The 12,588-nt window shown below is 47.9% G+C and overlaps 7 protein-coding genes across 7 annotated transcripts; 4 read left to right on the forward strand and 3 right to left on the reverse strand.

Annotated features, from left to right (window-relative positions):
- Positions 1-1,816: 1,816 nt before the first annotated feature.
- On the reverse strand, positions 1,817-1,993 carry BGZ61DRAFT_373620 (uncharacterized protein; the record flags this gene model as incomplete). Its single annotated transcript, XM_046242264.1, has 1 exon — positions 1,817-1,993. A coding segment is annotated over one exon (177 nt), but the record flags the coding sequence as incomplete, so codon positions are not given.
- A 195-nt stretch (positions 1,994-2,188) lies between these two features.
- On the forward strand, positions 2,189-2,389 carry BGZ61DRAFT_373601 (uncharacterized protein; the record flags this gene model as incomplete). The annotated part of the gene is made up of 1 exon (XM_046242261.1): positions 2,189-2,389. A coding segment is annotated over one exon (201 nt), but the record flags the coding sequence as incomplete, so codon positions are not given.
- A 162-nt stretch (positions 2,390-2,551) lies between these two features.
- Positions 2,552-3,321, reverse strand: BGZ61DRAFT_487059 (class I glutamine amidotransferase-like protein; the record flags this gene model as incomplete). The annotated part of the gene is made up of 2 exons (XM_046249927.1): positions 2,552-3,166; positions 3,235-3,321. 2 exons carry the CDS (start codon positions 3,319-3,321, stop codon positions 2,552-2,554), a joined length of 702 nt encoding a protein of 233 aa, XP_046094281.1.
- Positions 3,322-5,292: 1,971 nt separating this feature from the next.
- On the forward strand, positions 5,293-6,219 carry BGZ61DRAFT_500566 (uncharacterized protein; the record flags this gene model as incomplete). The annotated part of the gene is made up of 1 exon (XM_046251566.1): positions 5,293-6,219. One exon carries the CDS (start codon positions 5,293-5,295, stop codon positions 6,217-6,219), a length of 927 nt encoding a protein of 308 aa, XP_046094282.1.
- Positions 6,220-6,848: 629 nt separating this feature from the next.
- On the reverse strand, positions 6,849-7,451 carry BGZ61DRAFT_524242 (uncharacterized protein; the record flags this gene model as incomplete). Its single annotated transcript, XM_046252633.1, has 2 exons — positions 6,849-7,254; positions 7,304-7,451. 2 exons carry the CDS (start codon positions 7,449-7,451, stop codon positions 6,950-6,952), a joined length of 453 nt encoding a protein of 150 aa, XP_046094283.1. The 3' UTR covers positions 6,849-6,949.
- Positions 7,452-9,723: 2,272 nt separating this feature from the next.
- BGZ61DRAFT_290087 (Gti1/Pac2 family-domain-containing protein) lies at positions 9,724-10,377 on the forward strand (the record flags this gene model as incomplete). Its single annotated transcript, XM_046238563.1, has 1 exon — positions 9,724-10,377. A coding segment is annotated over one exon (654 nt), but the record flags the coding sequence as incomplete, so codon positions are not given.
- Positions 10,378-11,202: 825 nt separating this feature from the next.
- BGZ61DRAFT_487064 (uncharacterized protein) lies at positions 11,203-11,547 on the forward strand (the record flags this gene model as incomplete). The annotated part of the gene is made up of 1 exon (XM_046249928.1): positions 11,203-11,547. One exon carries the CDS (start codon positions 11,203-11,205, stop codon positions 11,545-11,547), a length of 345 nt encoding a protein of 114 aa, XP_046094285.1.
- Between the last annotated feature and the right edge of the window lie 1,041 nt (positions 11,548-12,588).

Here is a 12,588-nt window from a genome sequence, read left to right on the forward strand (position 1 = left end):
TACTTAAAGCTAGCTCGCAGTCTAAATACCTCGAAAGGCAAATGAGAAGACATCAGAGCAGCTCTCCAGCATCAATTCTTAAGGCGCTTAAGTCGCTTTCAAAGGGAACGAAGGCGATAATGCATCAGAACGCCCTATTGAAGTCTGAGGTCCAGATCCTTCGACAGGCAAATGAGACTCTTAGCAAGCGGCGCAGAGCGAAAAGAACCCGCCTACGTAAAGGAGGGAAGATGACTCTAAATGAGGGAAGGGATGAGATGGATCAGAGAGACGTTGATGCGCAGGTAGTGGCTGAATTGTCGAGAAGTGGTGGTCGAGCAAGGTCGGCAATGCCGAGGGAAAGGCGCTGTGGAACTTGTGGAAAGGCCGGTCATAATGCAAGGACCTGCCAAGCTGTAATTGAGACCTCTAAAGAAGAGTATAGCGATTAGTTTTAATTGATTTGAGGTGTTGTTATATTTTTATTGAAGTTTTAATTTTAAAGGTTGGGATTTTTGGTGCACTCGCTTGGTTGGTGCACTCGCTTATTATGTACGTTAGTTAAAATATAATTTTAGTTACTATTCTTATAATATTATAAAATTATATTTAAATAACTATATCTAACCTAGTAACAGCCAGCTCTATATCTTTACTTATATACTGTAATAACTTAAATTGCCTCTTACGCTATATACTGTAGCTGGATTAGTCGGCATATTTACCGTTATACCATACCAGGTTTTTGTTATCTAGATTCTCATATAGAGAGGTTGATATATGATACAGTTGTCATACATAGTTCAGATATGGAGAACTCGTTTGATCTTCTCCCTCCCCATATTCCCCTATCGCTCACAAGTCCTCATTTCGAAAGAAGGAACAAATAGCTCCCGATATTCGACCTGCAGAAACGCCAGATTTAAGTCTAGTTGTTAGATTACCTACTAAAGCTGGGCGCGGCACACAGGCGTCCTGAATGTGGGGCGCCTCTACGGACAATTTTAGATAGCGAGATAGTTGTCATCCATCGAGTCATCGGATCTCTCATCCACAAATTGACTCCTTGCGCGCATCTGGCTTGTGACTCTCGTGAGCTCTTCGACTCTCCTACCCCTACGCAGTATTTACATTTCGTCCTACCACTAGACGACCTCTGTTGCTCTAATCAGCCTAGCACCGTTGTAGGGCACTTCGTTTTGTGACCTACTAGGGCTCCCATGGTCGAGTCAGAGAATGAAGCAGCCCAATATCACGATTTCACTCTAGCACTACTCAAGTGGCCCTGCCCCTTTGCACTACTAGGCTAACTTCCTTGTCAGTCAACATGATACCTTGCTACTTCACGTTGATCTTGACAATACGTTCCTTCTCCGTGGTATTTGACCCGCATTGCGAGCGCCTCCTCCTTGCTAGCCTTGCTGACCAGCCATCTCGGAGACCCGGGAACGAACCAAATGAAGGCCAGTTGAATGATGGAATGGAGGCCCTGCAAGGTCGAATGGATCCTCCACGGTGCCGTGCCGTTGATGCGGAATGTCCCAAATGTACACCAACACCAGCGCTTGGTGTCTAGGCTTGTCTCGGGCATGGTCGGGGTTGGAGCCTCAAGGGGCCCAGCCTGAGCGTGCGGGATGTGATCCTGGATTCTCATGTTGCAAGACGTCTGGTCGAGTGGTCGATGACGTTGAGAAGACACTGTGTGAGGGAAACCCTTGATCTATATGTGGCCAAGATCCGCGAGAACCTGATGGGTCACCGTCTGGAGTTCACTTCAGGGCGGTCTATCGAAGCAGAAGTCGTTGTCTATCGTGACCCTCTCTGGCACAAAAACATGTCATCCAGCAACAGAATGAAGCTGCGACATCCCGAAAGATGTAGGACAACCCCCACTCAAATGGCCAACGGGGTTTCTTTTAATCGTCTCAAAATAGCGGTATATAATGTAGACGTCCTCGCCGTAGAGCACGCGGCCTCTCTCCGAACGGTAGTTGAGAAATGCAGGATTGTCTTCAACTTAAACCGGGAACGACAGCGGCAGCTTCACCGATGGATTGACGTCGCCGCATATCACGTCCGCAATCGCATACTTATAGAGATGCGTTTCGTAGTTACCCTTACTCGCTGTTTGGTAATGGCAATAGAACACGGCGGTACCTGCCCTCCTGTAAGGCCGTTCTATGTGGCGAGTAGATAGCTAAGAAATGTCCAGAGCGCCATCGGCAACCACACAGGCTCGCAAGCCTGGATAGTCTCGGGCGAACAGGATAAGACCCACAGCCAGTCCAATATGAAGGCCGAGCAGCCCGACGCCTCGAGGCAGGGATATGGTAAGGCCGAGGAGGTTGCCGGCAGAGCTTTTGGGTATAAGGGTATGCAACAGAAGGGTGCTTTCAGCGCGAAGAACTGAAGCCTCTACTTGTTACATCTTTTGGCGTTGTATGTCAATACTGGCTGTTTCTGGTGTTGGGAAAGCATGATAATCAGCTCTGCAGATCAATAACATGGAAACAATGGACAAGTAATCATGCATTGACTTTTTTCTCATTTCGCTGTCATGATTACAAAAGAATTAAATGCCCAATGCCTTGGCCAGCTCATGGCCAACGCCGTAGGCCGAGGCCGGGTTCTGCCCTGTGATGAGCTTGCCGTCCACGATAACCTTCTCTCCAAGCGGTCCATCGGCAGACTTGGAGTATTTTCCACCACTGTTCTCGTTCAACCGTCTCTCGAGCGAAAAGTCCATGTCGTTGGTGTATCCGAACATCTCTTCACCAGCATCATCAAAGCCCGTGACCCCGCGCCCCTTTATGATGTACTCGCCATAGGCCGTCTTGGCGTTGACCAGGGCGGCAGGGCCGTGGCAGACGGCTGAGATGACTTTGTTCTGGGAGTGAAGGTCGCGGAGGATGCGCAGCGAGTCAGGATCCGAGACGAGGTCGAACATGGGGCCGTGGCCGCCCGGGTAGAAGACGGCGTCAAAGTCAGAGGCGCGGTCGGCAAGGTCCGAGAGCTTCTGCGTCTGCTTCCAGTTGGACGAGTGGTTCTCGAGGAAGTCTTTACAGACGGGGTCGTCCCTGGACATGTCGACCGAAGCCTGGTCGAGGGGTGCCTCGCCGCCCTTAGGGGAAGCAAAGGTGAGGTCGGCCTTGCCGCGGAGGACGTGGAAAGGGTGAGCGAGCTCGGGCTGAAGACAAGACTTGTTAGTTGTGACCGCGGAAAGAACAGACCCGAGTCAAGTATAGGGTTTCTCACCAAGTACCAGCCGATGGGCTTGCCGTTCTTGGGCACCTTATCGGCCGAGGTGAGGACGACGAGAATTCTGGGCTTGGAGGCGGCCATTGTGCTATGTTGAATTGATCGTTGTTGGGTATCAGGATTGTTTGACGCCTGAGAGGGGAATGCGCTGGTTGTTCTGGGAGAGGATATGATGAAATATCAGAGGGAGGAGTCTTATTGGTTGTGATCACCAGGCTCAAGCCGAATGTTGAGAGCTTTGTGTTTCTACCTCCTACGTAAGGTAGGTATCTCTCTACCCCTCCTCCGCCACTGGCCTACGACCTGATGAGCTGTACCGTCCTGCTTCATAATCAGTCGGACATCATTGTGCCGATCCCCACCACGAATCATTCCATCCGAGCCATTCCCATTGGAGACGCAGTGGCGTCCCTAGGAACAGAATAGCGATCGCCGAGTACGACTAGGTGCAGATTCTCATTTTGGCGCGGCAGCCCTGTGCTCGGCATCTTCCGTGTTTCTTAGTTGTGCGCCGGCTATTATAGACGGTGTTAATAAAGAAATAATCGGACTTGGAAATGCGATACTCGACTTATCTCCGGGCTGTTATATGCTAAATTACTGTGACAGGCGGTCAGGGACTCTTGGGCTAGCTGGTTGCTAGCAGGGAGGTCTCAAGCTTAATGGGGATAAAAGGGGAGGTTAGAGCTGTTATAGAGGAGGAATTATCGCTTTTTCTTTTATTAGAGAGTCTTTCTAGAAGTTAGAGAAACTGAAAGAGCTTAAGGCAGCTAGAAAGTCTATTAATTTATTATGTTTATTTTTAAGAGATTTATTTAAGTATATTTGAACTGATATTATAATTTTTAATGAATTTTTATAATAATTATTAACTTAATATATAGCTATATTATAATATTTTAAGAAATACTCTATATATTATAGAATATTTTTATTAATAGTAATTAAAATATAAAAATATATGTTATATATATAATAAATTAATAATAATTGTATACTTTTTAAAAATAATAAATTAAAAAGATTCTATATAAAATATATATTAAGTAGCCTGTAAATAAATAATTTATTAGGTATATCCTTATTATTATAGAAATACCTACTTGTAATTTTTAAAGCAGGTAATTCAAAGTATAATTAACTTTATTAAGTATAGAAATAGTCTATTTCTATTATAAAATACCAGCAAACTAAACTATATAAACTGGAGATAAATTAGAAGAAACAGCCTATGCTGAGTTTCCACATTTTAAGCTTCTTTTTTTAGCTCTGTAGGCTTCTTCTTCACAGCTGGCTGGCCTGCCTCCGGAAGCCCGCCTTATAGCAGTATCGAAGTCGACTACGCAGTTCGCCGAAATCTCGCGCCAAGGCGGCGAGTCTTGTGACCGCAAAATCATTAATAAAACAGAGAGCTTCTTGAATAGAGGATTCCATTTTCAGTAGCCAAACATCACGAATTAGCCGAAATATATATAAACTGTAACTGTTGACCTTTGAATAGACTGGGTATTTAGTCTGTATTGTTGATCCTATTGTTGGTGGTTTTTTTTGTTTTTTTTTACTGTTGAGCTTCTAGTCCCCCCTCTGGGTATGTGTGTACTAGGGCACCCTAACCTCTTGATACATAAACTGTGTGCGCGTTGTAGAGGTTGCAAATGTCCTGGTGCGGCATGGCAGGGGGGGGAATAGGGGCGTTGTGGGGAGGGGGTACCCAGCTCAGCCTCTAGCTAGTGCTTTAATACGCGGGGTGGAGTATCGGCGTTGAATACCTCCGGCGGGGAGGAACTTCTCGCCGGGTCCGAAGGATGTTTGTCAGCTTGCCGTCATTCTGGCTCGGGTTCAGGAGGCCAAATCGTTAATCACATCAGTTGGGGGAACCTATAGGCCATCGAGAGGGCCTTAGAAAGTCGGAACTGGGCCATGTACGTGTCTTGAAAATAAAAGCATAAAACCCGGCCTCCAGCCATGTTATTTTCGACTCCATATAATTACCATCGAGTTCAGGATTCCCCCTCCGCACACCTCGCTCCCAAGACACAACAAATTCGACCAATAATGGGTGGCATCAACTTTAACCCGGATCGCGACATCCCAGACCTGTCTGGCAAAGTCATCCTGGTGACAGGCGGCAGTAGTGGGCTCGGGAAGGAGTCTATCCTTCAATTGGCGAAGCGCAATCCGGCCAACATCTTTATGGGTGCTCGAAGTGAGGCGAAAGCTAAGGAGGCCATTGACGAGATAAAGAAGACCGTCCTAGACGCCAAAATCCAGTTCCTCCCCCTGGATCTGTCATCGTTTGCCTCGGTTCAGAGCGCTGCCAGTCAGGTCCACGCGTCTTCCGAGCGACTCGACATTCTGATGAACAATGCCGGCATCATGGCCACGCCGGCTGCCGTCACCAAAGAGGGTTACGAGATCCAATTTGGCACCAACCACATGGGCCATGGCCTCCTCACGAAGCTGTTGCTACCGCTTCTCGAGAAGACTGCCGCCGCTCCTGGCAGCGACGTACGGATCATCAACTTGAGTTCCTCCGCCCATACCCAAGCCCCCAAGGAAGGCCTCGTCCTTTCAGAGGTCAAATCACAAATGCTATCCTCCGGTACCTGGGCCCGCTACGGCCAATCCAAACTTGCCAACATTTACTACACCCAGCAGCTTGCCAAGCGCTACCCCAGTATCAAGTCCGTGGCCATCCATCCAGGCATTGTCCATACCAACCTTATGTCAGGCATGATACAATCGAACAAGTTGATGACTCCGATTGTCTTCATCGCGAACCGATTCTTTTTTACTCCTGTCAAGGATGGCGCGTTGAACCAGCTCTGGGCTGCCACGGCAAAGAGTAAAGATGTCAAACAAGCCGGCTTCTACTACCCAGTGGGAGTGGAGTTCAACCCAAAGCCCATCGTCACCAACGCTGGGGTCTCAGATGCGTTGTGGGAATTCACAGAAAAAGAGCTCAAGGAACACGGTTATTGAGATGTTCGATATTTCGGCGACCAGCAAAGGCTGAACGGAGAGGGGCCGGTATCAACGGATGCCAAGACTGCCCGGAAGCAACACCATTGTATAGATAGATACATTTGAATAGATTGGAGAATCTTGAATACCAGCTACCGGTATCATCAACTATATATCTGACGCTACTTGTCTGCTTGGCTAGGGCCCTCCCCGAAATAAAAACACAACCGGGTTGTATTTCGGGTGGGGGAAGCAGCTTATTGTACTAAAGTCTAGAAACATTAGAAATTACTGTGAAATACTAATTTAAAGTATACTTAGGTTAAAAGTTCATCTACGGTCTCCGAGACCCCGCTTCCTTAATCATCCCGGACGGATCGGATCCCTCCGTCTGACAGTGTCAGTGGTCACGTCTTGAGAATGCATGTTGATACAAGTCAAGTATCTCAGGGGCACAGACACTTCAGACATAAACAAGAACAACAAAGATTTGACCAATGGACCTAATACCCGTACTGTCTAACAGTTACCCCCGGATATGCTTACCCACCCCCACAATTGATATGCAGCCCCCTATGGCTAACTCCTCCGCCTAGTCTCAGCTCGCCTCCCCCCCCCCCTCCCGGCCCCTTGGATAGCACTCTAATGGCTTCTTCAAAAGTTATCCCATCTTCTTTGCGACTCTCCTTTTCCCGGCTTGCCCTGCAACGCTTTATTGGCTCATTCGGCGTGCAATACAAAGCCGACCTTACTCCGCATTCGGCACCTCCTTCCCATAATCATGATTCTTTATAATCTTTCCCTCCGCATTCCACCACATCAAACTAACACCGACCATATTAATCTCCTTCCCAATAGTATTCTCAGCCTTAGAGTCCGAATCCGCAGCCGCCTCAGAAGGCAACTGGTACATTGTGAGATCCCATTCCCAGGCAGTGAAGTGCTCGCTTCCGCTGATAGACTTGGTGCGGATGTTGATGTTTCGGAAGGTGGCCACCATCTCGGCGTAGTATTGTTCAAGGGAGGTGCGGTTTAGGTTGAGCACGCCCGTAGCTGGAGGTTTTAGCGTGGACTTGGAGGGGAAGTGAAAGGGGCGAGGTACCATAGTCGTTGAATTCAACGTCATCGGCGAACATTGCCATGAGTGCTGGAACGGAGGCATTGTTGAAGGCGTCGGTGAAGCTTTGTTGGCGCTTGGTGATGTGTTCCTGAACCTTCGGGTCTGGATGGGTGATTTTGAGTTGCGACATTTTGGAGTTACTAAGAAATGGAGTTTGAAATCTATAAAAATGGGAGGGGATGGTTATTCGGTATGGAGGAGAAAGTACAAAGACTTTTATTTATTTATTAGTCGCTTGAACAAGTCCGCCGGAGGGTTCGGCATTGCTTTGAAATATATTAGTCCACGTGGGATTCGTCCAAGGTTTGTAAGCAGGGAGCGGACATGCCTAATGCAAACGTTGATCCAACTGCTTACCCCACGGGGAGAGACTGCACGTTCATGTGCCCCTCGCCTCGGATCACAATTGCGTCAGGGTGTATGAAATGGTGAAGCCTCGAGGGGCCATGTTGTCATTCAGAGCAAACTTGTCCGAACTCGAATCAACTGGGGACCATCGGCCCGACCTCGCTCCCCGGACCCGGCCCTTTAGTCCCGTCGGATGAAAGCTCCCCCGAACAAAGTTGTTCCTTCTCCCTCATCGCCTTCGCTCTACCGAACGCCGAATAAGCCACCCACAGCAATGAACCACGGCATTCCCTCGGTCGAGTGCCTGCGATGCCCCAAGCAAAAGGTTCGCCCGACTGTCTCCAGGGCTCCAACCGCCCTGATTGTCAGGTCCACCATCTGTGCTTTGAGGGAGATCCCCGAACCCTCAGGTATGGCCGAAGTCCTCGTGATGGGCATGTCCACAATTTCCTATCTGCCGACTCATTGAAGCTGTTAGGTAATGGATCAACGGAGGCCTCCAATCGTGGCCTGTCTGCGGTGCCGGAAGCAAAAGGTTGTCCTCTCCCTACCACTGACGATGGAGCACGCCCGCCTCAAGGGGCGTGGACTGACGCGTCGAGAAGCTCCGGTGCAACCGCGAACGCCCAGTCTGCCGTCAGTGTGAACGCGCCAATGCCAATGGTCTTATCCTGCTCTACCTGATCGGAAGCGAATCGCTCTAGCTCGTGCTCAGGAAGGAAGGTCAGATGCTTCTTGCCAGGGCGGAGCGTCGCATGACCAATCTCCCCGGCACACTTATGAAGCCTCCGCAGACACCATCAGACAGGCTACTCTGGTAGCTTCGGCGAGAACAGCAACGCAGTAGCCGATTCCAGTGCTAGTCAGAATGTAACGAAAGATGGCGTCATGGTCAGTCGCCCCCTACCGCGGGGCGAAGCCGTCTATGGGGACCCGACACATCTCGAGATGGCACTGTTGCCAGAGTCGTCGCGTTCCCCGAACGTCAACCCGGTTTTCAGCACTATTAAAGCGTTAAAGAACCTGAATTAGTTTCCTGAAGTATTAATATATTTTATTAAAAGATTATAAAAGATAAATATAATTTAATATTAACTATAGCTAAGTTAGTTATTTTCTTAAATAAGTTATTATTAAATATTATTATCTATTTAATTAAATTAAATTTAAAATTTATATAAGTTAGCTAAGTTATTAATAAAAGAAGTTTTAAATATATATTAGATTTATTTATAGAATAAAAAGTATAATAAAATAATAAAAAATAAAAAATAATAAAAAAACAGTCTTTTAGAAGCAGAAGATATAGAAAGTAATTAATTAATTACTTCTAAATACCTTTTAAAAAGAAAAAAAGAGAAAATATTAATAAGAGCCGCTATAACAGCTATAGATAATAAGCATATTAAGACTAAAGGTATTATATTAATTAAAGAAGAGAAAAACTATATTATCTTATTTTTTAAGTAGACTTAATACCTTAAGTAGAAACTGCCTAAGCTAGCTACAGGCATCCCCTACTATATTAAACTCCCAGGTAAACTGTTAGCTTTATTACACTAGCTAACTTCTTATAGAATATAAATAATCTATAGTATAAGCTATTAGAAGTCTATAGAAATAAAAGCTTAATATAATAGTATTTACCGATAAAACTGATATATTTAATTAGTGCTCCAGAGACGAGTCGATACTTATAATAACTAATATTCTTAACCCCTATAGTACCAGGCCATGCTGTACGAGATTCTCTTGCAAGAGTGGCAGGAGAGAAAAGGGGGAAAATGCATACCACTTACGGTTTTAGGTAGCGATACAGGTGATCATCCCTACACAGAATAGGACGACCAAATGCCGAACGTCCGGGCCAATCTTTGCATTTCCTACAAGTACACTGATCCGGAACAACGAAATCAGATATATTGTATTGTTTTGACAAGCATCTTTCAGCTTAACATTAAATCTTGAGGATCCCTCGTGTCTTTGCTCCACCCAGACAAGTCTTCATTAGAAGTCCGATGGGGCCCCGAAGGAGCGTTGATCCCTGTCAATGGAGTCCGCCCTTGCGAACCACATACGACGGCTACATCAACACAACCGCGGACGCCATAGTTCTCTTCGAAGCTTGCCTGGGCGGCCAGCGTACTCATGTTGCCCGCCGGCCATACGACGGGGAATATAGCCAGCTCACCAGAAGTGGCTGTGTATACATCTACGAAGAGCACTCTTCAGGCATCAAACGCTGGACCGACGGCATCCCCTGGAGTCCCAGTCGCATCCTCAATAATTTCGTGATATACCGCGAGCTCCACGCGCCCTTCTCCCAAGGTGAGAAGAAGAGAGCCACCAAGAAACCCAAGAAGGCCAACGACAGTATCGTCAAGTCTAAATCAACCAGCGAATCAAGCATCAACGGCATTCTTACGCACCATGCCGCCGCCCAAGCTGCGGGAGGAAGCACGGGCTCCGACCTCGAGCGGCAGGTATACGGCTCCCTCATCGACTCGTACGACTTCAGAGAAGGCGGCCTGATGAAGAAGACTATCAGCATCAACTACCGTGGCGCCCCTCACCACCTAGTATCGTATTACACAGCCGACGACCTTATAAACGGCAGACTTCAACAGCCGATGCATGACCCCACATTGAACCGCCTGGTCCCTCGCGTGGAGCTCCTCGCCTTTCAGAACTTCCGCTGCTCCATCGAGATTTACGAGGTGAATGTGCAGCACACACCCTACTCTGGCAACGTTCCTGTCTGGGATATCAACCACAGCGCCTGGCGGTCAATGTCTACGCCGGGCGCACCCTATGGCACCATTGGCTTCCCATACACCGCCCCGCACCAACAACAGCCATCCCACGACACTCAGCAGGCGTACATCCACGATTACACGCACATGCTGCCGCCACAGGGTCACGACTACCTCCTTGGTGTTAACAGTTTGCCCGGCGGGGTCGCTGGTCCTGTCAACTCGGAAGCCGTTCGGCGGCACTGAACCGCATATCTGTTGCATTCTGTCTCACTAACTCATCAGACCAAAAGTGGAATGCACACTCCAACAGGAGGCGCTGATAAGTTGTGTATATGAGAGATGCATATTATGTAACAATATCCCGCCATGCAAAACCAGTTCAACACTGAGCATGCTTTCGGCGGCCCAGGGGCTACGGCTTCGAGGATCCCACTGAATCAGATGCCTTGTAGTCGTCGGGCACGTCTAGGAATTTCTTTAGGGCAGCCTCGACTGTAGGAATACCGTTCACGTTTGTAGCACTGGACAAATTCGAGGAATGTCTGTCCTCTTAAAAGTTCGGCCACCTCGAGCTTGCCGTGGCTGTGCTATCTTCTCATCCCATCGGACCCTGTAACCCCTAAATGCCGTCCCCGCTCTTCCGTCTCTTATTAATGGCTACATTTATTATTACGTCAACAGCCGCGCGGACTTTGTCTTATGTTCTTCCACAGTAATCTTAGACCCCACCAGCCGCTCTGCTTAAGTAAATTCCCCGACGCATAAGCATCTCTCTTCATGGGCGAGGTCTCCACGGCCCTCATGTCTACTGACGGCATCAACTTTGGGCCAGAGAGTCTATATGCAGACGTCGAACACAAGGTCAAGGAGAGAACTACGTGCCATTTCAAGGTTTCCATGACCCCCGATACCTTCGCCAAGCAAGTTATTCCTAAAGCCTTAGACAACAATGGCCGCAGCTCCATCTGGAAAGGTACCAATGCCTTCATTATTTGGCTTCTCCACACCATTGGGCCTCAGAATGCCTTCGACTCGATCATCAAGAGCGGCGTGGGATTTGACGATAAGAGCCTCGTCAAGAAGCTCTACGAACGAGGCCAGCAACTCGCCAAGCAAAGCTGACAGCTTGAGGGAGGATATGGAGCTTGATTCTCAGATTCGTGTGATTTTATCATCCGGACATGTAATGTTGCCCGAAGTATTTTTTGCGGTCACTGTAGTTCTTTCTTCGTCAATTGTGGGTTTTCTTTCGGACCATTACGTCCTTTTCAGCTCTTCCAACTGATCTTGACGGTACAGACACAGAGGCCACGATGACTGTCCGCCCACCCTTATTTTCACTGAGATCACCTCATCTGGTTTTCCGCTGAGAGGAAAGAATATTGGAATTGTGTTGCTGGCTACATAGCCTGTGGATTCATTAACGTTCATTGGTACCGGAGCAGTAAGGAGTCCGTTTGTAGTCTGCATAACTGTCTTCATGATCTTCACCTAGATCTAGGTGGGAGACTCAGATGTACAACAAGCCTCCATCCTCGCATCTACCTTACTTTGACTTTTGGCCCCAATTCATGTTCAATTCAGCGACTGAAAGAAGCTGGAGTCGAGGACCATGACCCAGATGTGTTTGTTTGCTTGGCAGGGTACACGAAAGCAGCTAGAAAAGTCGCTCGTCAACTTATTAACACTGTTATGTCAAGTTGGTACGGTGGAATTCTTGGTTCGTAATCCCGGTTTCGGACTGCAATTCGCCCGTGCTACGCAGTATGTACACACACACAGGTTTATTACGCCTGATGGCTAAGAGGAAATAAGGCACTATTTGCTATCGTGCATGGTCGCTTCCTGTGGTTTGTCCAGATCTCCCAGAAGCCCATACAGAATCCACTTTCCGCTCCAGTTCCTTCGTCGTGTTCCGCCTCTTCGCCGGTTTCTCGTGCGGTTTAGTGTTTTATTGGCAAGCTACTTGAAGGCTATTCTCCAAATGTTCAGGGTCCTATCTACGGCAACTGAAGCGGCGCCTGCTGTTCTTGGCACGAGGTGTAGGTGTAGGTTGAGTGTCAGGGCTCGAATACACAATAAGGAGTGAAGAGGGCCGACACGCTACTAGATAGCTGCTAAAAGGTAGTGATGGGGTTGTGACTGTATTGATCTCTGGCCCCC

The sequence above is a fragment of the Ilyonectria robusta genome, assembly GCF_021365365.1.
Source record: "Ilyonectria robusta strain PMI_751 chromosome Unknown BGZ61scaffold_62, whole genome shotgun sequence".
Taxonomy (NCBI): domain Eukaryota; kingdom Fungi; phylum Ascomycota; class Sordariomycetes; order Hypocreales; family Nectriaceae; genus Ilyonectria; species Ilyonectria robusta.